The 25,174-nt window shown below is 44.7% G+C and overlaps 1 protein-coding gene across 3 annotated transcripts in view; it reads left to right on the top strand.

Annotated features, from left to right (window-relative positions):
* The window catches only part of LOC138453708 (solute carrier family 22 member 2-like), a 442,975-nt gene extending 418,557 nt beyond the window's left edge, over nucleotides 1-24,418 (top strand). For all 3 annotated transcript variants that reach the window (XM_069606817.1, XM_069606816.1, XM_069606815.1), the window contains one exon: nucleotides 21,561-24,418. In XM_069606817.1, coding sequence (XP_069462918.1) covers nucleotides 21,561-21,621 — 61 coding nt within the window. In that variant the 3' untranslated portion in view covers nucleotides 21,622-24,418. The remainder of the gene's footprint in view (nucleotides 1-21,560) is intronic.
* Nucleotides 24,419-25,174: the final 756 nt, after the last annotated feature.

The raw sequence follows: 25,174 nt of genomic DNA, 5'->3' as shown, positions 1-25,174 counted from the left end.
AGGTCTTCGATACTAGGTACAAGTCGCAAGCCACAGATTTAGAATGATTGAATCTTGTACAAGGGGATTCAACCTTGTTCTCTTATTTGGCCAAATTCAATAAATTGGCGGCAGAAACCAATTGGCCAGAAGAGAAGAAATCCTCCTTGTTTTACATAGGATTATCTGATTCACTGAAAGACATTTTAGCTACAGTTCCGCTCTTACCTATGGCCTTTCCTGACCTTCTTGATCTGGTTTTACAGATAGATGCTAGACGATCGGAATGGAAAGGGAAGCATAAGTCCCATGTTCCTGTTTCCCTACCTGCTGTCCCTGCCAGTAATCCGGAACCCATGCAAATAGGGGCGCTCCGGGGCCCTCTCACTCTAAAAGAAAGAGAGCGACATCGCAGGGACAATTTATGTTTCTACTGCGGAGCGTCTGACCATATTTTACGTGCATGTCCTTGCAAACCTAAGAAACAGGGAAACTCGAAAGCCCGGCAGTAGAGGGGGTCCCTCTGTCGTGTGCACATTTTTCGGACCCGTTCCATCAAGAGTTTGCTCAGTTGAAGCACAATTGTCTATTCCGTCCAGTCTTTCTTGGGAGGTCAATGCTATTCTTGATTCAGGTGCCACAGGCAATTATATTGACGTGACGTACGCCCATGATTTGTGTCTACCTTTGGTTCCCAAAAGTAAACCGGAACTAGTCAATACAGTCGATGGTACTACATTGTTATCTGGTTTGGTTACTGACCAAACCGTTCCATTAATCATGACAACAGGTACTGGTCACATAGAATCCATATCCTTTGATATCATTGCTGCGCCCCAATTCCGGATTATTTTGGAGTTGCCATGGCTGATGCTACATAATCCATGTATTGATTGGGTGACTGTGGAGGTGCACTTCGTTTCCTCTTTCTGTGAGAATTCCTGTCTCTCCTCTAACAGGGACACTCATAATCCATGTCGCTCTTTGTTACTTACAGCACCTGTAGTGGGAGTTGTTTAGAAGGTTTTGCTTCCGGACGCCTATGCGTCTTTCCGTGATGTCTTTGATCCCAAGGGTGCGGAAGTCTTGCCACCCCACACACCTTATGATTGTCCGATTGATCTTGTCCCAGGTGCCAAACTTCCTGTGGGAAGGGTATATTCATTAACGGTTAAGGAAGACGCCGTGTTGAAGGAGTATATTGAAAATTCACTCAAGTCTGGTTTCATTCGACCTTCACGATCACCTACAGCCTCTCCTATGTTTTTCGTGCCAAAGAAAGAGGGAGATCTCAGACCGTGTATAGAGTATCGTGAGTTAAATGCTATCACTATCAAAAATCAATATCCCATACCTTTAATATCTGTTCTGTTAGATCAGCTGGGATCATCTGAGATATTTACCAAATTAGACCTACGAGGTGCTTATAATCTGGTGAGAATACGACAAGGCGATGAGTGGAAAACGGCCTTCAAGACGCGGTATGGGTTGTACGAACACTGCGTAATGCCGTTTGGGCTATGCAATGCGCCCGCAACGTTTCAGCACTTTATCAATGACATTTTCAAGGATATGCTGGACGTTTTTGTGGTTGTATATTTGAATGATATCCTTATATATTCTTCTGACCTCGAGACCCATGTACACCATGTATCCTCGGTCTTACAAAGGTTGCGGGAGCATCGCCTATACACGAAATTGGAAAAATGTGTATTACATGTTACCTCAGCGGAGTTCTTGGGATATATCACTACGAACCATGGAATCCATATGAGCAAGTCTAAGGTTGAGGCGGTGTTGAATTGGCCCACTCCTGGAGACTTAAAATCCCTACAATCTTTTTTGGGGTTCTCCAACTTTTATCGACATTTCATACGGTCATTTGCATCTATTGTGGCCCCTCTAACAGCTTTTACCAGCAACAAAACTCGGTTTTCCTGAAATCCTGAAGCACAATCTGCCTTCGAACAGTTGAAACAATCTTTCACGACTGCTCCGGTTCTCCAACATCCTGACCCAACTCTACCTTTTGTGGTAGAGGCTGATGCTTCGGATGTAGCCGTGGGAGCCATTTTATCTCAGAATTGTCGAGATACAGGATTACTTCACCCTGTAGCCTTTCATTCTCGGAAACTCACCACATATGAAAGAAATAATTTGGTTACTGAAAAGGAGCTCTTGGCTGTATGAGATGCATTCATTGTCTGGCGGCATCATCTGCTGGGCACCGTATCGCCCGTACAGGTATACACTGATCATAGAAACTTAGTGGCCCTGCGATCAGTGAAATGCAACACCGCCAGACATGCACGTTGGCATGAGTTCTTCTCGGCTTACAATTTTGTGGTTACCTATCATCCTGGTTCCCAACATTCTAATGCCGATGCGCTTTCACGTATCCATGCCTCAGAAGTTTGTTCAGTACCAGAAAAGACGCTTGTGCTTCCTCACCAGGTTGTTTGTGGTTGTGTTCTTCAATCCTCCATGAAAGTTAAATTGCTGGATTGGGTGTTGTCCGACCCCTCAGAGATCACTGAGTTTAAGTTGGATCTCGTCAATGGTCTTCCTTATGTGCAAGGTCGAGTCTCTTTACCAGATGAGGACACCCGGTCTATGGCCCTTAGTTGGTGCCATGATTCCAAAGTAGCGGCTCATCCTGGGGTTCGTAAGACTTTGGAATTACTGAAAAGGTGGTGCTGGTGGCCGTCTATGCACAATACTGTCCACCAATATGTCTCCTCGTGCGCAATTTGTGCTCAAGGGAAAGGGGTACGCGCTAAACCTATGGGACTTCTTCAACCACTTCCAATCCCTGAGATTCCTTGGTCTATGATATCCATGGATTTTGTTGTGGAGTTACCCTCTGTAAGGGGTTATGACACCATATGGGTGGTCATAGATTATTTCTCCAAAATGGCACGTTTTGTCCCTTGTAAGGGTATTCCTTCTGCCCCACGATTGGCAGAGCTGTTTTTGCAGAATATTTTTAGTTTTTTTGGTTTTCCCACCATCATCGTCTCCGATTGAGGATCACAGTTTACCTCTAAGTTTTGGAAGGCACTTACCGCAGCTCTAGGCATTGATGACAGGTTCTCCTCAGCCTACCATCCTCAGACGGATGGACAAACCAAGCAACTGAATTCTACCTTGGAACAATACCTACAGTGCCTTGTTCTGCAATACCATGATTCTTGGCTTTCTGTATTAGGAATGGTTGAGTTTGCTTATAATAACTCGATGCATACATCAGTGGGTGTTTCTCCTTTTTTTGCTTTATATGGTTTTCATCCTCGTTCTCTACCTCTGACCCCTGTTATTCCATCTACTGTACCTGCTGCCACAGCCTGTGTACGAGATTTGATCAAATTATGGGAGGATGTAAAACAGTGATTGGCTGAGGCTCAGTTAGCAGCTAAGAAGGCAGCTGATAGGCACCGAAATCCTGCTCCTCACTATCAGGTGGGTTCGAAGGTTTGGCTCTCAACCACACATCTTCGTATCCCAGTTAGGAAGGCTCTCAAACCCCGTTTTGTGGGGCCATATACTGTTGTTGAAGTATTGAATCCTGCAGTGCTTAGATTGAAGTTGCCTGACCAGTGGAAAATACATCCGGTATTCCATGTATCGTTATTGAAGCCTTGCCGTGCATCTGTGAGGTTGCAGTCAAAGCCTTGCCCTATTGTGGTACAGGGTTCTGAAGAATACGAGGTTAGTCAAGTGTTAGAAACTCGCGTATCGCGGGTTGTCCGTCAATACTTGATTGACTGGAAGGAATATGGTCCGGAGGACCAGACCTGGGAACCTATGCAGAACGTTCATGCCCCTCGATTGGTTACCTTGTTTTGGGCCTCTAGGAGAGAGGGGCGATCTTTGGGAAAGGGAACTGTTAAGAAACGACTTATTAAAGTTGGCCAGTTCCCACATGCACAGACTCTTAAGAACAGAGAAGTTGTCCATTCTGATACGTCCAGGGTTCCCCGCTCCCGACAATGCCCCGTATCCTTGGCACATCGGGTCTTTGTTACAGCCCGGACCCGTTTCTCTGAACGCGTGTGGTTGCCTTGGAAACTAGCACGCTTTTCGTCTTCCCGTAGTCCCGTGCAGTGTGGTACGCGATCACGTGACATACGGCTCATAAGCTGTTTCTGGAAGAAGCCCGGCGCTTCTAGTTGAGTAAATTTTCGTTGCGCTAAGCTGTTTCTAGTTACGTTACCTGGTTTATTGATTCTGGTTCTGTCTCTCGTATTCTGCCTCTGTCTTGCCCTTTTGATTAGTTGTTTCAGATCTTGCCATTACTATTCACGTCCTTGCCTGGTATATTTTGAACCCTGCCTGCCGTACGGAACCTCCTTCAGGATTACCCTTGTTTGTTTGGATTTTGACCGCCAGATGCCGACCTCATTTTTCTGCTTTACGGACTTTCTTTAGATTCGATTCACCTGTTCTCTGTGCTCATCATTAGGCGGCTGACTTGCCGGGAACCTTTCATTTCCACCTGAATCAACATAAGACGTCTAAGCATTTGCGAGTGTTTGTTTTCCTTCAGAACACCTGCTGACGTCGGGCCCTGTGACTCCTTGGGACTAGAGACTAGTCACCTCAGCAGTAGGCATCCTCGTGTCGTTGGTCCGGTGGCTTTCTGGGACTTGAGACTAGCCATCCTAGGGCTTAGGCGTCCGCGTGTCGTCTGGGTAGCTTTTCCGCCTCTGACCAGAGAAGAACATTGAGATATCCACACAGTGGTCAATGCTACGCTCGTTTGGTTCATCGCTTAACAGAACACCCTGCACTTGGAGCATTGCTGATTCGTTGCAAGGACCAGACGTCCCGCTGATCTCCCTCTTCTGGTCAATCACCCATTTGGTGTGTTTAGTATCGTTTACACCCAATTGTTACATTGTCTTGAGGAATTCCACAGCTACACAACGGTGGTCAAGGCTGTCGGAATCCTAACAAAATGTGACTATAGGGGAGTCCCTAGTTACTAGTGTTAGGGTGAAAATTCCTAGCATGTAGCAAGTTATTAAAGTCAAGTGGTTTCATGATCATTGTGTGACTTCTCTAATGTAAACTTACACATCCCAAAAATGTACAAAATCCTCATTAAAATTCCAAGTAAACTTTGAGATCTTGCAAATCGTTTATGTATACAACACATGTAAATATTTCCTCTTGGGCGTGTGGCCAGACACCAAATATGTCATTAATATACCGTTTGTAAATGTTTCAAAAGATCCTCCCATTGCAAGGTAATAACCACACATCTTGTTTCGAAATACAACAGGACTATGTTCGGATAAACAGGAGCCATGCTGGCTCTCATGGAAGTCCCTGCAGTCAGTAAATAAAATCGTTCATTGTAACGAAAAACATTGCTGTTCATAATAAGTTTGACAAGATTGATATTGAACTGTATTAACCCTTACTTCCTCGTGAAGTCGTAGAAACCATTGCATGGCTTTGGTGCCCTTTTCATGTGGAATCGAAGACTACAGACATCATGACATCCATAGTGTAAAGTAGATCAGTGTTTACATCAAATTTCCCTTTGTTTGGAATATTATGAGAATGTACGGTATCCTTATGATGAGTAGATGTAGACTGAATCAAGGGTTGTAAACTAGTATCAATATATTGTGCTAAAGGTGCAGGGCAGCTACCCATTCCCCCAAGTATATCTTGTAGGGTAAAGTAGACATTTATTTTTGGGGGGGGGGGGGGGAAATGTTCAACACCTGTGTAATTGGATAAAAACAACTCATTAGAAGAAGTTTGATGTTTGAATTAATCCACTCAAATGTGTGAGCCTCAAGGAAAGCTTATTCAATCAATTTAGGCTCCGACGTTGTAGGGTCATCATCTACGTGGAGATAAATAGTCACATCGTCTAAGAGACTCTCGATCACAGTCCGAAATGTTCAAAATAACTATGGCACCACTTTTGTCTGATTCATACAGGACGGTTGATTGGTCATTTTTAAGAAGTCATTGGTGGTGACCACAAAATGTATGTACTGATACCTGGAAATAGCTTGCCACCAAATGTGTTTGCGATAATAACCTAATTCTTACCGAACAGTGCTGTGTCCAGCATTTCTTGGCAAGGTGGCCATGCACATCGTATGTGTGGATTTGGGCCATGGGTTGCTGCATTTATTTTATCAGAGTATTGTCCTTTAGCTGCTCCTTCGGACCAGGCCAAAGTTCCAATATTATAGGGTACTGAATACTGAACATGCAATTCATTAATTAATCAAAATGCCACTTCATTCATCCATGATGCAAGTTGAAGGGAGCCCCAAAAGTAATCTCATCTGCGTTTTTACTATTGTACTTGATTGCTAACTAAGGTGTGCGGGGATTCTGAAGTCAGATACACTCATTGCAGTGCAAACCCCATCAAACATTCACACTTAATCGGAAGACTTGTCACAGGCAAAGAAGTAAACTTCCCTCCATCATAGTGAATGCTAGTAGCTTCACAGAATTTAAACCATACATCTTACAAAAACAGAGCACTGAAAGCATAGCACCTCACGTACATCCATCCTGGCATTTGTAGTGCATACCATTTTGCATTCCTCTACACGTTACTAGAATACAATATTGTGTGAGCCTAAAAGCCATGACTTGTTAATTTTTTCACACTTGACATTCCCTGTGGTTGTACTTGTACAACTTTCAGAAATACACAAACCGTAGAAGGACCTGTGTGGTAGTCAACAGCTTGTAGGCATTATTTGACACGAGCAAGTACCATGGTGCTATTTCAGTCCTTTTGTTACTTGAGTTGTGGCTTGCCCATCGCCACCAGGCCAGTGTGGCACCATCCTGAGCCCATGGCACAACTGCAAAGAAAAATAACTTTAGGCAACCTGCTCATAAGATGACATTGTTAACAGCAGATGGGCTACCATCCTGAGTTCTTTGTTTTTAACCCTGACACCACAGTGTGTTTTTAAGCCTCAATGGGGACCATTATTTTTCTTTGTTTAAATATCACCTGCAAAGAGCGTTAACTTTACCAACATTTATACCTTCTAATTTTCCTAGCCCTGGTATGACACTCCCTCATGATGGTCAACCAACCTCAACCCTGAGCACGACTGCAAATAAATACATATGCGGCTGAGTAGTTTAAGTCAAACTAAATCTACTAAGGTCAAACTATACTGTAAGTAGTACTTAAGCCATTATTTGGGTTAGGTTTTACTTACACTATTTTTGTTAGCTTAGTAAATCAGCCCCTTATATGTATATATATGTATTGGCCTGATTTACTATGCTAAAAAAATAAGTAAAGCTTACTCTACTACTTGAGCTATTTATATATTTGTATAAAGTGATTTAAAAACGCTTTACATAGGACATATTTACATACATTACTATCATTACCCAATCGAAATTGGTACTCATTTATCAACCTTGGACGGATGAAAGGCTGAGTTGGCCTTGCCAGGATTCATACCTGTGACCTACAGATCAAATACAGATCACAGCAATGAGCATTTAACCTGCTGAGCCATTTTACCAGCTTTAGCTTAGTAAACCAGCACCATATATGCATAGACATTACAGGGTCTGCGTTAGCTACCCTGTAGTTATGGTGAAGTTGCTCAACCCAGTGGAAGGGCCTTTTTTGGGCAGTTTTCAACTTTGGTGCTATTCGACGAATCATTACAAAACTTTGCAAAAAAAGTATACAGCCACCTCTGAAATATTTATCAATGGTTTGTGCAATTTTATCAAGGGCAGAAAGGTCATAGGAGGGTCCCAAAACTTTTGCAATCTGGATAGACATGATTTCATGATTGCAGTTGCAGCCCAAACCACTGCACAGATTTGCACCAAACTTGTGTGAGAAGTGGCAGCCGGGTCCTGAAAGTGTGCTTTTGCAAATTTAGTTTTAATCCATGCAGTACATTTTTTTAAATGGCCAAAATATAAGTTAAATAAATGAGTGATATCTCCGTCTGGCCGTGGACACACTTCCTGGTTCGGTGTCCACGGACAACTCTGGGCCAATCAGGAAGCCGCGCAACATTCACAGACATCGTACGCACCCTCTGATTGGGCAAGTAAAAATGTAAGGTGTGTCAACACCTTTGAATTGAACGCTATGTTAGATTTGAGAACTGTGCCTGTAGTCCGCTGACATCATGATAAAAAGATATAAAAAAACACATTACACTTGTCAAACAAATTAAACAATCTTTGCGGGGGTGAGGGGTGATGAGGCTGGGACCAGAAAAAGCCAAAAATCTGTTTTCTTTCTTCTCAAATGTTCAGTGACATTTCTGTGATGTTTGCAAACTTGACAAAAGTTCGAGGACATCCATGCATATTTCTGCATTACTGGGTCGTTGAAGAGAAGTTCCTGCACAGTTTATAAGTTTGGCACCATTCAATGAAACTGCATGAAATGTTGTAATATATGTTTAGACCCAACTCCGAATGCTTTTGCAAAGTGTGGTGCAATTTCGCCAAGACGGGGCAAAATTAGAGTGGGGGTCCCAAAACGTTTGAACGGCTTATACATTTGGTGCCGTTTGACGAAACTGCACAAGTTTGCGAAAAGATTTTAGACCGAACTTTGAATGTTTTTGCAATCTTTGGTGGGATTTTGTCAAGAGGGAGCAAAATTAGAGGGAGGTGCCAACATTTTGAGATGGCTTATAACTTTGGTGCCGTTAAACGAGTCTTCACACAAGTTTGCAAAAAGATTACAGACCCAATTTTAAACGTTTTTGTACAGTTTGAATGGATTTTGTCAAGAGGGCACTTATTTATATCACTGTTTTGTGTACCTACAGTTTGACACTTTCCAAAAAATAAAACATGGACAGATTTGCAGCAAACTTGTGCGAGGAGCATTGGCAAGGACCCGAAAGCATGGTTTCGCAAATGTGTCTGTGTTTTATTTTCTGAAAAGTGCCATAACGTAGGGACACAAAATAGTGATATATACCTTTGGTGACTGAGGTATAGCCTGTGGCGATGGCCAGTAGCCAGATGGTCTGAGGCATGGCCACTACGGACCAGCAATGGGTTTGAAGTGGGCATTGCCACCACAGACTGGCTCTGTGGGAAGGTTTTTTGAAATCGGCATAGGCTTGAATGGTGAAATAAATTCTGCTTGCAACTAAAGCCCGAAGTGCTGGACTGAATTGCAGCAAACTTGCACGAGGAGCATCAGCATGAACCTAAAAGCATGATTTTGCAAATCTGCCTTGTCTTTCATTTTTTCCAATGTGTCAAAATGTATGCAAAAAAATAGTGATATCATTTTGGTGCCTGGGCAGTGGCCCTGGCACAAGGCAAGGACAAATGTCTACTCGGATTTGTTTATTAGGGCATGCGGCATGGCTAAAGCCCATGCCCCATAGATTGTGGCGACTGGCCATGGCAGCAAGGAATGACCACTGGCCGTTGGTCACGTTATGGGGTATTGTGGACACTGGATCAGGATGCAGGCAAGGTGCAGTGGATAATGGGGTGTTTTGATGGGCTGAGGTCTTGGTCGAGCCTCATGCCGTAGGCAGATCAACCATGACTTGCATCCCCAGCATGAGCTGCTGAAAACGACATACATCAGTATGCATTGCAAAAAATATGTTTGTTAAAGGAGTTTTATAGTCCTTTCATATATGTTAAAAGGGGACTCATTAATACTTTGTATACAGTGCTGTAACATCATGAAACATTTTCACTTATAAAAGCCATTGAAATTCACTGAAAACACTTTGTAAAAGAGACGTTATGGTTAAGGTGCACTAATAAAACCTATGAAATTCACTGAAGAAACAGTGTTAAACAGACATTATGGTTGCGAGGTAAAATCAAATAGCCACTGCTAAGACTAACACCCGGGATATCTAAGATGATATCACAAATGGCATCATTGAGGAAATCACATATGACATCAAATCTGATGAAGAGTCCCTACAAGGGGTTCTGTTTAGAATGTTGCTAGCAACATACAAATGGTGATTGGGAGACCTTTTATGAACTAACCTCAACACAAACTATACCTATTGAAACAGAAACATTCTATTGAAGTGTTGTTAATACAGCAATCTAATAATACATACACATAGGATTTTACTGCAGCATGGACCATTGAAGTGGAGTATTTTTTTTTATTTGATTTTATTCGAGTTTTCTAATAGAGTTTTCACATAGCGCCGCGGGTTCCTCTCTTAACTTGGCGATTCCTGTGGGTTACTCCATGTTGAGAGCAGACAGGGATGTAGGGAGGGGATGGGGCGTGGTGCTGATCTTTAAAAAACACATCGCCATCTGGGGCAATAGGCATTAATGCTGAGACGACCATCAAGCTATTACTGTTATATAGACCCCCCCTCTCACTCTGAGGATTTTGTCTCTGCCCTATCCAACCACCTCATGGCCTGTCTCAAACCCCACACTAGCTTTATTTTATGGGGAGATTTAAACTATTGGCTTGGCCATCAAGACGATCAAAAGGGAGCTGACCTGGAGGCCACCTTGGGCTCACACGGTTGCGCACAATTTAATCGCCAACCTTCTCATCAACTAGGACACACTCTGGACTGGCTTGCAGCAATGCATGTATCCATCCCTGACCTAACCACTTCGCCCTGCCCAGATCATTACTTTGTTAACTTTGCAATTCGATTGCCCTTTCCCGCCTAACCAAAAAGCAAAAGCTCCCCGCCAACAAAGGGACGTAACTCCAAATTGCTCACTTTGGAACACATCTCCCCACTAGTTAAACATCTGACTAACGATTTACTCCCAGAAACAGCCCAGGAACTCTCCACCATACTCATGGAAACCCACGATGACATTACCAACTGTCTAGCCCTGGAGAAAGTGAAAAAACACAAGCTTGTCACCCCCAATAAATCCTGGTTTACCCCAGCGCTACACACTCCAAAAGTGGCTATGCGTAAATTGTATTTTAAATGGAAAATTAATTATTCTGATGACTTTCGTGTGGCCTACAAAACACAGCGAGATTGTATAAAGTGGCCATCCTAGATGCAAAGAAGAATTTCTTTACCAATAGGATTACAGAAGCATGATCAGAGGCCAAGGAATTGTTTAAAATTCTCAAGGAGCAGGAATCGACGCCTGTCCTCGAGGTCAATGAAGTCATAAAAGACAAAAAATGTTGCCAGACTATCCAGGATGCCATGGCCTCGAAAATACAGGGAATCAAAGCCAATATCAGCCTAAAAAAGGCAAACGCCCGGAATGAAGGTAACACCCCAGACCTCAGGAGCACATTAGAAGCCCACTTATTCCAGAATTCTCCTTCTCAGCAATTACGCTGGAAGAGCTGACGGAGGTGGTCAAACACCTGAAAACAACTAGTTGCAGGGGTGATCCCTTCTCAGCCATTATAATTAAATCATGTCCCCCCTTTTTTGCTGGAAGCCATCCTGCAATTTGTTAATGCCTCCTTTAAAGAGAGTGCCATGCCAGACGAACTGAAACGCTCCTGGGTCACTCCATTGCCCAAAAAACCAGGCCTCGCCAAAGATGACCCCTTGAACTATAGGCCTATTACCAACTCGGCCTTCTTGATGAAGATTCTGGACCGAGTTGCCTATATACAAATAGCTAAACATATAGAAAGCTACCCAATTCTTAACTGTCAGCAATCAGGCTTCAGAGCGGGTCATAGCACTGAAACGGCCCTCCTGGAACTAAAATCCAGGCCGCTTTCCAACATAGACAAGGGAGTATCCTCCATGCTCATACTGCTGGACCTTTCAGCCGTGTTCGACCTGGTTGACCACACGTTGCTGGTCACCAAGCTCGAACAAGTGGCAGCTTTTTCCACCAAAGCCTCTCAGTGGGTGGCTTCTTTTCTCAAAAACAGGGTCAGTTGTGTATGCTCAGACCTAGCTGAAGCAGATACAATCCCGATTGAGTATGGCGTCCCACAAGGAGCAAGTCTTTCGCCCTGTTTTTATAATATCTTTACCGTCCCCTTCTTCTCTATGTTGGTGCATGAAAATATCGGGTTCACTGATTTCGCAGATGATACCCAATATATCATTCCCCTCACGGGAGACCACACACAAGATGAAGAGCGTATAAACAAAGTCTACACCTGTATCGAGAATTGGATAGTACAAAATGGACTGGCGCTTAACAGAACTAAAACGGAGCTCATGGTTGTGGGATCCCCTAATCGGATTTTAAAACTTGACCCCAGGTATAGCAAAATTCAGCTGGGCGAAGTCAAACTAGACACACTTAAAAAAGTTAAGTCGCTAGGGGTGATTCTTGATCAACACCTCTCTATGAATGCCCATGTGGGAAGTGTTGTATCTGGGGCAGCCTACTACCTTAAACTCTTCACTCACCTCAGACCTATGATCTCCCAGGCCAACGCCGAAACACTGGCAAGAGCCACAGTAGACGCAAAAATGGATTACTGCTGCAGCTTGCTGACTGGTATCAGCAAAAGGGAGATTAATCGACTGCAATTTATCCAAAATGGTGCTGTGAGGGTGGTCACAGGCCTCTCCAGGCGGGCCCATGTTACACCAGCAAGAAGAGGTCTACACTGGCTACATGTAGAGGCTAGAATCCAGTATCGTCTTATGGTCCTAACATTCAAGAGCCTTCTGGGCATTATGCCCCATTACATCAACAAACTCATTCTGCCTAAGTGTTCTCTTCATGTTCTCAGGTCTCAGGATACTAATATGCTCTTAATCCCTAAAAGCAAATCTTTGAAAGTGGAAAGGGGTGCATTTGCCACAGCAGCCCCTATTGCCTGGAATCGCCTTCCCCTGGACCTCAGATTGGAACCGACCCTCGAGGCCTTCAAAAGAAAGTTAAAAACATGGCTCTTTGAATAAAGCCCAGTTGAATCCTCGGTTCTCTCCCCCAGCTCTTTCTGCGCATATATGTTTCTTGTTGTCTAGTCTCGTCCGCGCCATCATGCCCACGGGTTCATTGCTGCGCAGTACAAATGCAGTAAAGTAAAGTAAAACAGTTCGTGAAAAATACAGGTACACTGTTAGGAACATATTAAACTCAATAACATTCCGTTTCGACCCCGCCGCCCCCAACTACGCCTAATTACAAAGTCCACAACAATATTCCTCGCACCTCCCCCTTATCCCCTTTGGAACGGGGTTCCCTATAGCTTCAAAGTTTCTTGAAACAGATCTCTTGATTGTGATCTGTCTTCTCACTTATCAGTCAATAGTGAATGTGGCCGCCTCCTTGGGATCTAATTAAAACAGTCACATTGGTCTCCTCGGGCGAGATAACCTTCCCATTTGCAATAGTTAGGCGAGGCTGGGTCATTGTTCCCTCTCAGGTACAAGTTAACAAGACCCCGGGTTATATTTACTCACAAACTCTCCCCACAAGTTCGTATTGAGTGGATTTCCCATGAAGAGCGTCAGTGATTCTCTCCATTATACAAATATTGGTGGCCACATTTATCCATTCATTCTTCCCTCGTACCTGGTTCACTTTCCACTTGATCACTAGGGCGGCCTGTGCGGCTAATAACAGAGGGGCCCCCAGCCCTCTTTCTCTCTTACGTTCATCCTCACATTCTTCAAACCCAAACAATATTAGGAGGGGGTCGGCGGTTCATTGGATCCCGTCCAGGTCTTTGATCCATCCCAAGAACTCATCCCAAAAGATCCTTATAGAGGCGCATCCTCACCACATGTGCCAGTAGCTTGCACTCTCCTCACACCCCCGCCAACGCAGCGGGCTCGTTGACTGGAACATTTGTGACAATCTGTGTGGGTCAAACTGCCATCTATGTAAATGTTTGATGGCATGTAGCTTATACTGGCTGGCTATCGAGACCTGCGAGGCGGCTTTACGCATTTTCACCCACATATTAGGATCAATTTCATCCCCGAGGTCTCTCTCCCACCTACACTTCAGATTTAGAGTTGATCCTTTTCTTGGGTCAATCAACTCTCTATACATGGCAGAGATCAGGACTTTAGACTCGGTTCTGGTATTAAACAGTTCTTCAAAGGGAGTGAGGTCCCTCTGGATCTTCTCCCTCCATTTGTCCCTCATAGAAATTCCCTTGAGTTGCAGGAAGGGGAAGACGGGAAGGGGGCCCAACCCCAGTGCTTCCTCTAGCTCTGAAATCGTCACAAAAGCCCCCTCCCTCCATAGTTGTCCCACCCTCTCCAAACCTGCTTCATACCAGGTCTGAAATCTACCATGTCTAGGGATGTCCTCTCTGACCCCTGGTGCCCAGATGTAGCTCAGAGGGGACGGCCACAAAGTGATCCCCGCATGTTGATCCCATCTCTCCATATGTCCCATATGGTCCCAGTATCGGGTGGTCCCTTAGTCTCCTTATTAATTTATTCCTCGGGACCCATAGCCATTCAGCAACGGTGCCTGGGGCCAGGTGGGAATTGTCCAATTCAATCCATTGGAGCCCTTTCTGCCTTCTCAGATGAGGGATCAGAATTCTCAACTGAGCCGCCTCATAATGCTTCCTACGGTCTGGTAAGCCCACACCACCCTTATCCTTGGGTAGCATCAAGATCTCATAGGCTACCATGGCCTTCTTCCCCTGCCAGAAGAATCATAAAGTTGCCCTTTTTACTTAATCAAAAAAAGGTTTTGTCATTTGGATTGGGAGCATCTGAAAGGGATAGAGGAATCTAGGGAGACATTGGCCCTCGTTACAACCCAGGCGTTAAGGGGTAACGGCGCCGTAAAGGGTGGCGGCACCGTTAAACACTTAACGCCTGATTACGAGGTCCCTTTGCGGGTTGGAGACTTTAACGCGTGCTTTTTGCAGGTGTTAAAAATCAACCCGCAAAGGGACCTTGGTGCTAAGTACGGTGCCGCAATTTGTGGCACCGTACTTAGCGCCGTCACCATTCCCATTGAGCCCTATGGGGAATAAATGGGAATGGGGAAGGGCCATGGTGGCATGGGGAATTACCGCCCTGACAACCTCGGAATGGGGTGGTAATTCCCCATTCCGCCATGGCGGAGTCAGTAAGTTACCGGCATGGACCATGGTGCTATTAGCACCATGGTCCAACGCCAGGGTCGTAATGAGGGCCATACTATCTTCACTGCATTTAGTCTCCCTAGCCATGATATCATTAGTTTCTCCCACTTGACCAGGTCCTCATGGAATCTCGAAAGGAGGGGAGGGAAATTGGCATCATACAACATTTTTAAATCTCTTGTAATGTTTATTCCCAAATAATTTAGAGTGTCGCCCCGGATCGTTAGCCCCAACGGGGAGAATGTTTCGATGTCACATTGTGTGGTCTCATGCAGCGGGAATAGGATGGATTTGGCTCTATTTATTTTAAAACCGGAGAGTTCACCATATTCTTAGATCAGGTGTACCTCTCTGGGTATAGAAGACATGGGGTTCAGAATGTGTAGAAGTAGGTCATCTGCGTATAGGGCCAGCTTGTATTCTTTCCCACCAATCTTGAGTCCGTCCACCTGTTTGTCTTCCCTGATTGTCTGGGCAAGGGGCTCCAGAGAGAGGGCAAACAATATCGCTGAGAGGGGGCACCCTGTCGTGTTCCCCTACCCATGCCAAACCAATGAGAGTATTCACCATTTACAAACACTGAGGCTTTGGGTGACATGTATACTGCCTGGATCCCTTTTTGAAATTTGGGACCAATTCCCACCTTGCCCAGAAGCCCTCTCAGAAAGCCCCATTTAACCCTGTCAAAGGCCTTTTCTGCATCAACTGAGAGGAGGGCCAGGTCATTAGCCATCATCCGTGATTCGTGAATCAGATGTAGGGTCTTTAGCATAGTGTCCGTCCCCTGTCTCCCCATGATGAATCTGACCTGATCGGTGTGTATCAGACTGGGCATGTGCATTTCCAACCTAGCGGCGAGGACCCTCGTATAGATCGTGGCATCGACATTTAACAGGTATATGGGGCAATACGATCCACACAGTTTGGGGTCTCGGCCTTCTTTTGGAATCACCATGATGAGCGCCCACGAGAAGGAGTCAGGAGCAGTAGCCGTCTCCAGGATCTCATTGAAGAGGTTAACCATGAAGGGGAGGAGTGGGGAGTGGAAGGATTTGTAAAACCCAGCAGTGTAACCATCTTCTCCTTGGGCTTTCCCTAGCAAGAGTCTCTTCACAGCCCTCTTAATGTCCTCTGCGTTTTGTGTGTGCGTCAAGAGCAAGGGTTTCGTCAGGAGTGAGCTTCGGCATCTCAACCTTTGCTAGGTAGCTGTCTAATCCCAATTGTGTAGGGTCGGCCTCTGATTTATATAGCACCTCATAAAAAGTTGCAAAAGCCTCTGGAATAGTACCCTCTTCTGCCCTCTGGACACTACTACCTTCCTCTATGGACGCCACCCTCCTCTCAGCACGTTGACCCCGTAGTCTGGCGGCCAACAACGCGTCTGCCTTGTCTCCCTTTTCATAAAACTTCTGTTTGAGAAGTTGCAATTTTCGGACTACCTGCCCCTCTTCCAAGTGTCGAATCTCCTCCCTCTTCTGTTGTGCCTCCAGGATCTGAACTTCCTTACCGTCTCCAGCTTTCCTCGCCTCTTTGTCTAGTCGGGCTATCTCTTTCCTCAGTTTGGTTTCAATCAGGCCCCTCTCCCTCTTTTTGTTGGCTCCTTCTCTAATCAGGATTCCCCACCACGTTGCTTTCCGTGCCTCCCACAACGTCATCTTTGAGACCTCTCCTGTGTTGTTCATTTTAAAGTATTCCCTGATTTCATCTTCCATTTCAGTCTTAAAGACCGGGCCCCTCCAGGAAGTGGAGTATTTTTAATCTGGTAATATTGGCCTGTAGAATCATAAATCCAAGACTCTCAAAATCTTGACTAATGTTAAACTTGAAATTAACAGCTAACACTATAAGAATGACTACGCACTTGTGTTAGTACAAAAAATAAATATAGAGAACATCAATGCATAGAAATATGAGGCAAATACAGGGAACATAAAATGACACTAAGATTACAGTTTGTCATCATGTATAAAATTTTATTATCTGTCTGGGGCCTGAATATTGTCCCATGCATGTGCACCATGGGCTCAGGCCAAACCGTATGGAAAGTACCGTAAGAACATAGCACAAGGTTAAGGTCTACATATCCAACACATTTAAGAGTGTATTATGTTTTCAATGCAGTATGACCAGATCAAGTCATCTGCTTGCAATGACCCATATAATCTGGCCAATGGCCATGGCCACCATAGACCGGCAATGGGGTTTAAGTGGGCATGGCCACCAGGGACCAGCTATTTGGTAACGTTTTTCAAAATCAGAATATGCTTGAATGGGAAAAACAATTCTGCTTGCGGCTACTGCCCGAAGTTTTGGGCGGGATAGAAGCAAACCTGCGCGAGGAGCATCAGCAAGGACCTGAACGCATGCTTTTGCAGATCTGTCCTGTGTTTTATTTTTTCCAAAGTGTCAAAATGTATATATAAAAAATAGTGATGTAACTTTCCTGCCTAGGCAGTGGGCCTGGCCCTCGGCAAGGACAAATGTCTACTCTCATTTGCTTTTTGGGGGCACGCGGCATGGCTGAAGCCCTTTCCCCGTGGATTGTGGTGACTGGCCATGGCAGCAAGGCATGAGCACTGGCCATTGGCCACATTATGGGGGTATAGTGGGCACTGGACCAGGGTGGCAGGCTAGCTGCAGTGGATAACTCGGGTGGTTTGGTGGGGCTGTGGTCACGGTCGAGCCTCATGCCATAGGAAAGTCATGCATGAATTGCATCTCCAGCATGCACTCCTGAAAACGACATACATCAGTATGCACTGTAAACAATGTTTGTTAAAGGAGGTTTATAGTTCTTTCATATGTGTTGAAAGGGGATTTATTTTTCAAATAAGCTTTATTGGTGAATTGTCACAGTTTAAACTGAATAGGACATGTTCTCACTTACAAATTACATACTTCACTGTACCACATTTTTATTTTTAAAACCAGAAAGAAAAAGAAAAAAAGAGGAAGAAATGAACCCCCACCTGAACTGTGGGAGTAAAGTCAACCCCCCCCAGGCCCCTGTATTCTAACTCCCCAACCCGCACCTCCTTCAAACAAACATGGCTCTAGGGTGAACATAGCGGCTGTCTCATCTGAGCCTGCTTTAACCAGGCTTTTCCCGTCATTTGCCCCATTCCCGACTCTGAGTCTGTCTTCTGCATTCTGTATGGCTTCTCCCATATCCGCCTTCTGGGGTCTAGGGTGAGCTCTACCAACATCAGCCCCCACCCCCCACGTTGTTTCAACCATGGCCATCCCCTTCCTTCTTTCCCCTTTCTGCTTCAGCCTCTCACCCAGCTCACTCTCTCCCCATGGGGGGCATCCGTAGGCACCAGCTCCCCGTTTCTTCCCCATGGCTACAGTCTCACCGGGTCGTACCTTTCCAAGAAAGGTGCCAATTCCACTGACCTTGACGGAGTTTGATTGTGTAGCTGTCTAGTGAGTTGTTCCATCCTGTAAATGTCTAGGTCTTTACAGGCCCACTGTCTTTCACTAGGAAGTTCTTCTCTTTTCTGGCCTTCTGCTAGGCAAGCTCTGGCTGCAAGCAGCAAGAAGTATGGCATATGTGGAAGCTTGACCCAGTACCCTTCTGCCTCCTCCACTCCGAACAGCACGAGAAGGGGTCCAGCAGTCTATCTACCCCATCTAAGCTCCTTATCCATCCAAGGATTTCTTTCCAATATCTCTACACTTTCGTGCATGCTCACCACATGTACCAATAGTCCGCTATCAACCCACATTTCCTCCAGCAGTGGGGGTCTGCTCCCGGGTACATCTTTGACAGCCGTGCCGGATCCCACTGCCATCTATATAAAAGTTTTAGCCCATGTAGCTTATATTGACAAGCCACCGATGTATGATGTGCATTCACACATAGTCTTTGCCACTGGTCTCCCTCCATGTCGTTTCCCATATCACTCTCACATCTCCTCTTATGTAACTCCTTATGTACAGTTCCGAGATTAGACCCCATGTCCCCTTTGCCGTGTCCAGCATCCTTTCAGTATGTGTCAGTTCCCTCTGTAGTTCTTCCTTCCATTCATCAGACATCAGCACACCCTTGAGCTGCAGGTATTTGAATACTGAAATCTTACTCCCGCCTAGGGTTGCTTCTAGCTCGTCCAGCTCTATAAACACATCCTTCTTCAAGACTTGCCTCACTCTTTCCAGCCCCGCTACAAACAAATCTTGAAACCTCTCATGACCTGGGATATGGTCCCTAATTGGTAGAGCCCAGATGGGATTTAGGGGCAAAGGCCATGTCGTGACCCCAGCCATTTCCCTTTTGACCCTCTAGAGCACCCAAGAGAGCCCAGAATCCTGTGTGCCTTTACCCTTCTTGGAGCTGCTTCCTGCAGCAACCAGAGCCACTCTCCGAGCGTAACCGGTCTCAAGAGGTGGTTCTCAATATCCACCCATTGCTTCTGCTTGTCTACCCGCAAATGAGCTGTAAATTGGGCTGCCCTGTAGTACGTATGCATTTCCGGTAAGCCCACCCCTCCCTCTTCCTTGGGTTGCACTAACAGTCTGTAAGCCACTCTTTGTTTTTTCCCCTGCCAAAGGAACCTCACTATTCTTTTCTTTAATTCTGCAAAGTGCTGGTCTGGCAGTTCCATTGGCAGAGCCTGGTATAAATATAACACTCTAGGGAGAAGAACCATTTTCAGTGCATTGAGCTGCCCTAGCCAAGAGATGGTAGATTCGACCAAGTATCTAGGTCTTGGAAGAGCCTGTTCAGTAGGGGGGAAACGTTTATCTCATATATTTTATCCAGCTCTGTGGGGATTCTCACCCCAAGGTACTTTATGCTGTATTCCTCCACCTGTACAACCATCTCTTCCCATTCTGCTCTTTGCTCCTCTGTAGCCCCTCTCAGTGGGAGAAGGATTGACCTAGCTACATTTACCTTGAACCCTGATAGGTGCCCATACCCTTCCAATACTTGGAGCACCGTGGGGACTGTTTCCTTCACTTCAGAGAGATATACCATTATATCAACCATTATATCATCTGCGTACATACTTAGTTTGTGAGTATCCGCTCCCACCCCTATGCCTTCTATCTGTTCATCCTTGCATATTTCCTCCCCCAGTGGCTCCATCGTTAGGGCAAAGAGCAGAGGCGATAAAGGGCATCCCTGCCTGGTGCCCCTACTAAGATCAAACTCCCTGGACTTTGCCCCATTCAGTAGAACCCTCGCCGTAGGTCCCGCATAGACTGCCCTGATAGCCCTACACATTCTGTCCCCCACTACTATTTTCCTCAGCACTGCAAACAAGAACCCCCATTCGACTCGGTCGAAGGCGTTCTCAGCATCCAAGCTCAACAGTGCGCATTCTCCCGGGTCCCCCCGACGTGTTCCATGAGGTCTAAAGTCTTTCTAATGGCATCCGAACCCTGACTGCCTGTTACTAACCCCATCTGGTCTGGGTGGACGATTCTGGGCAGTTCATCTTCCAAGCGTGTTGCAAAAATTTGCGTGAATATTTTCTCATCCAAATTCAAGAGTGAAATGGGACGGTACGATGAACACTGGGTCGGGTCCCTTCCTTCCTTCGGGATTACTGCTATTAGAGACTTACTACAAGTAGCTGGTGCCTCCCCCGTTTCTGGGATATGGTTATATAACTTTGCCATGTGGCGAGACAGCACCCCTCCGTACCTCTTATAGAATCCAATAGTGTATCCATCCTCCCCTGGTGCTTTGCCATTCGGGCGGTGCGATATCGCCTCCTGTACCTCTTCAAGTGTTATTGGACTCTCTAAGTGGTCTACCTCTGGGTCAGTGAGTTTGGCCATTTCCACCTTACTCAGCTATTCCCTTACAGCAGCGTCCCCTCTGACAGCTTCAGATGTGTAAAGCTTCTAATAATATTTGGAAAAGCTATTCAGAATCTGTTGTATCAAATACTTCAAGGCTCTAAAACCACACTGGCTGCCATTTAATGACTAGGTATAATCCTCCTCTCTAGATTCAATTCTTCGCAAACCGTGCACTGTGCCTTATTTTCACTCCAAAGTTGAGACTAATATGGCCATGGAACCTTATTAGTCTTTTATCCAGTGATAGAACCAAACGTAGCCTCAAAGGATGAATGGAAAAAGACCTGTCAGTAGCTCTGACTCTAAATTTGGCCAACCGCTATGGAATGGCATAAAGTGGCAAAAGCCTCCTTATGCCTACTTGTAAATCTTCTACTAATATCTCCCCTGCCTAAAGTTCTAATACCGCACCCCCTTTTGTTGATCACACTTCCCTTAAGAATCTGCACATCTGCTAAACCAAATAAGCGGCCACAAGTAACTATATATGTTGTAATGCACATGAATAAATAAAAACATCAACATGTTATAACAATTGATTCCCGATGTGATGTATAATATTATATCTGAAATTATTTGTTTGCAAATCCAGAGATAAAGTTTTCAAATGCTGTGTTTAAGTGTCTTTTCTCGCATGCTTACACATCTAACAAACCTATGCTTCTAGGGGTACTTTCAGTTGTTAGCCCTATTTGTACGGTTACTTATGTTGACTTTTTCCTTTTACCATTCTGACTGTTTTCTCTATTTTCAGGCAAAAGAAGATAAACACAGAACGTGTGACCTATTTGGAAGTTAGAACATCAGATGTTTGAAGGATTTGTGAAGACAGAGCATTGCATCGCCATAACTTTGTTCGCTAGCAAGCAGCCGAGGCAAGGTGCGGCCTGAGGCTCTATGCCTGGCAACCTATACAGCTGACTTTTGGATAGTGCAATTGTTTTGTTCTCTTAACAGGTTCTGCTGTCATGTGCCCTCGTATGCCGGGTATTGGCATCACGTGCCCACAGACTTGTATGAAATGGCCATATAATTGCATCACATGCCATGATATGTTAAGTATGCCTATAATATACCAACGTACTGTCATGAAATGGCAGATAACTATATCATTAGCTACACATGTGTATCTGATGATTATTTGAGAGGAGCTAAGCAACTGCCTAAAAGGAGCTCAGCCTCCACATCACTGCAGGAATCCCCCAATGTTTGCTGGCCTAGCCAAATGAATGCTCGTGCAGTAGCCTCAGCGATGTATTGTCAGCGGGGAACATACCTAGAGAAGGCCCCTCTAGCATGGCATCTCCCTCTTATTGCTACTGTTCAAAGGGCCATTTGCAACTGTTCGGGCTGAAGAGCCCTCCAGTGCGGTCCTTTGAGGGCACTGCTGCTTACATCATTGGCATGCAGCCCCAAAGACTCCCTCACCACTCTTCACCCTGGGTTCTGTAAGGTGGTCTTATTGTGGCATATGAGGAGGTATAAGCAACAAGCATGTACATTCCTTATGTGGTGACAGTCATGTTACATATGCAGCTCCCTTCACATGAACCCTCAGCTGTGCAGTAACCACATGGCCATGGATAAACAGACAACTAGAAGTCAAAGTACCACTTCCCCACGCCTAATGCAGCCACAACACTTACTCTGGTCATCACCTGTCTATCCTATCTTATTATTCTATCCTGAAAAATGTTGTAACTTCTGTTTCACCTCCCACAATTTGAACTTTTAAACCTTGTAAGGTGCTCCGAGACCGTCTGGGCACAGGCATCACTCGATTAAAATAATATAAATACATGGTCGCTTTTCTTTATTTGATACAACAGAAAATGGGGATTAGGTTGGCCTGGGACCAGGGAATGGGATCTGAACTGGGTCAGTTTCCTTTTGGCCTTTGGTCCTCAGTCTTTCCCTCTCAACAACTGTGCCTTCTCTGTGGCCTAGAGTCATTGATAATCTCGAGGGTGTTGAGTGCCATTGATCTGTATCATACAATCACTTTACATCCCATTACTGCGCACACAAAAATGCTGAATTTCGACAGCCCCATTTCACCGCATTTATATGTGGGGGGGGGGGTGTAAAGTTAAAATGAAATGTCAGAGGGCGTAGGGCGGCTGTGGGGGGGCTCCCCTGCATATATATATATGCAGCAAAATGGGGTAAAGGAAAAAAGAAATCACCATGTTGGTATGCATAGTAAAAAATGTGCAGTGATCACAAAGATCCCCATGATCTTCTTTCATGGCAAGTTGTAGATTATTACCTCAGCTGGACTTGTTAGGATGTCAAGTTGGTCCACTTCGACTTGGAAATACTTGGCACTACCACTCCTAATGCCCTGTGTCATCTGGACAGAAGTCGGGCTTCAGAATCTTTCATTGGTGTTGGACCCCAGGATTGACATCTATGTCTTTTCCCTCTAATGGCAGTGTGTTCCAGGACCATACTCTTACAGTGCTTCAGCCATAACTGACACCACTCCACCACCGAATTATTCTGCTCAGGAATGAGGTTCTGGGGAAACTCTCTCTCTCTCTCCTCCAATCTCCCTTTTACTTCTTCCCCCCTCTCCTTTCTGCTTGTTACTCCGGTTCTCCTTCTCTTTCTTCATTGTATCCTGTCTTGCCTCTCTCCCGCTGCTCGACTTCCCTGCCTCCTTGCACATCTAGCATGCAGCTCATTGTACATACTCAACCCTCACCTCCTCAAATCTTTATTTATTCTTCTTCCTCCTTTTCTCTTTCTTGACCTCCTATACTGTTTGCTTTCTTTATAGCCTCTCCTATGTGCATGTATCCCTGCTTGTTTTCTCTCTTCCACTCATGTCAGTCCTTTATCATTCCACCTGTCTCTATCTCTCACCTTTTCCTTCAGCCTATGTACTCTTTCTCCCAGCTCATTCCATCTTCTCCCGATCTCACTTTACTAGCACACCCATTTTTTTCTATCTCCCCTTTACATCTGTTCTTTGCCCTTTCTCCTATAATTCCTTGCTTATGTTTCCCACTTCTGCTTCAAATCTTCTTTCTCTGACACCTCTATTCCACTCTCTGCCAACTCTACTCTTCTCTCTCCTGTTCAATCTCCACCTTTTATCCACACTGCACCGCTCCTTGCTGCACCTCTCTTTCCTAACATCTAACTCCCACACCACCGGACAGTCCGGATCCCTTTTTATCCCCATAGGGGGCTCGGGCTGAGAAGTGTAATTGCCAAGTGAGTTCCAGTGTGAGGATTGTGTGAGCAAGCTGGGGGATTGTCTGTTATTTAGGTGTTAACCCTTGGTGAGTGGGATGCATCACTGCTCATCTGACACACACATGTTATATATATAATGAAGAGATATGGAGTCCGCAAAATGTAAAGCAGCATTACATCTAATCACGTTACCTCCTAAAAATAGTGGAGAGCAGAATTAAAGAAAGCCAAGGATTTTGGTGCAGTTTTCTTACACTGTTTGGAACCCATTTTCTATGTATTTACCGGCATATTATGAATACAAATGTGGGTATGTGTCTTCACATGAACCATCACAGTGCAAAAATATGTAATTCCATAAAGTGTTGACATGTAATTGCAAATAAATCTTCATATTGTACCAGGCAAGTCAGCTTGCAATGCATTCCATTCACAATACAACAAATAATAGGTCTACAATATAAAAGTGATCGCTTTAAAACTGCATGTGGAATATATTACTGTTTAAATGTATAGGAAATCAATGGTTTTATACCATGTCTTTGGCAATACTCATTTTGTTGGCTTGCATGTGAAACCTGATACATCATTTCTTCTCTTTTAGCCCTGCATACATTATCAAACAGGGAAAGGTTTAAGTGTCCTCTGAGGTTTGCCTTGGCCATCTGGAGGGAATATTTATGTTTGCCTTTTATCAGGAAAAAACATTACATTCACAGAAGATTCAACTGTACAAGATCCGTGAGGGATTGCAAAATTCCTACATACATTCAGAATTATATTGCTAATAAATACATCTTTAAATTCCCACAAGGCTGAATTCACAATCTTTGCAAAAATATAAATCTGACCTGACTACATGGTCAGAGCCATTTTCCAAACTTCCAGCCTCAAATAGCCGTAACGCACTTTTAAGTGTCACCCTTTCATATCATTTACAGTTATAAAGTTCATCAGATGTCCAGCCTAATGAGGGAATGAACAAAGAAACCTGTCACTCGCTGAAATCAGTCATTGACTATAAGCATTACAAAGAACTGCTCACATGAGACATTTTGCTGAACACAAGGTTTCATGGCCATCGTTCAAATATAGTTTTTTTTTAATCGGCATTTGGTGCAATACATTTTTTTTTAACATTACTCTGTAAATGCACAGCGTAGA

This window comes from Ambystoma mexicanum, chromosome 4p (assembly GCF_040938575.1).
Source record: "Ambystoma mexicanum isolate Mex_15411 chromosome 4p, UKY_AmexF1_1, whole genome shotgun sequence".
In the NCBI taxonomy this organism is placed as follows: domain Eukaryota; kingdom Metazoa; phylum Chordata; class Amphibia; order Caudata; family Ambystomatidae; genus Ambystoma; species Ambystoma mexicanum.
Note: the sequence above shows the minus strand (reverse complement) of the source record. Positions and strands in the feature narration are given on the sequence as shown.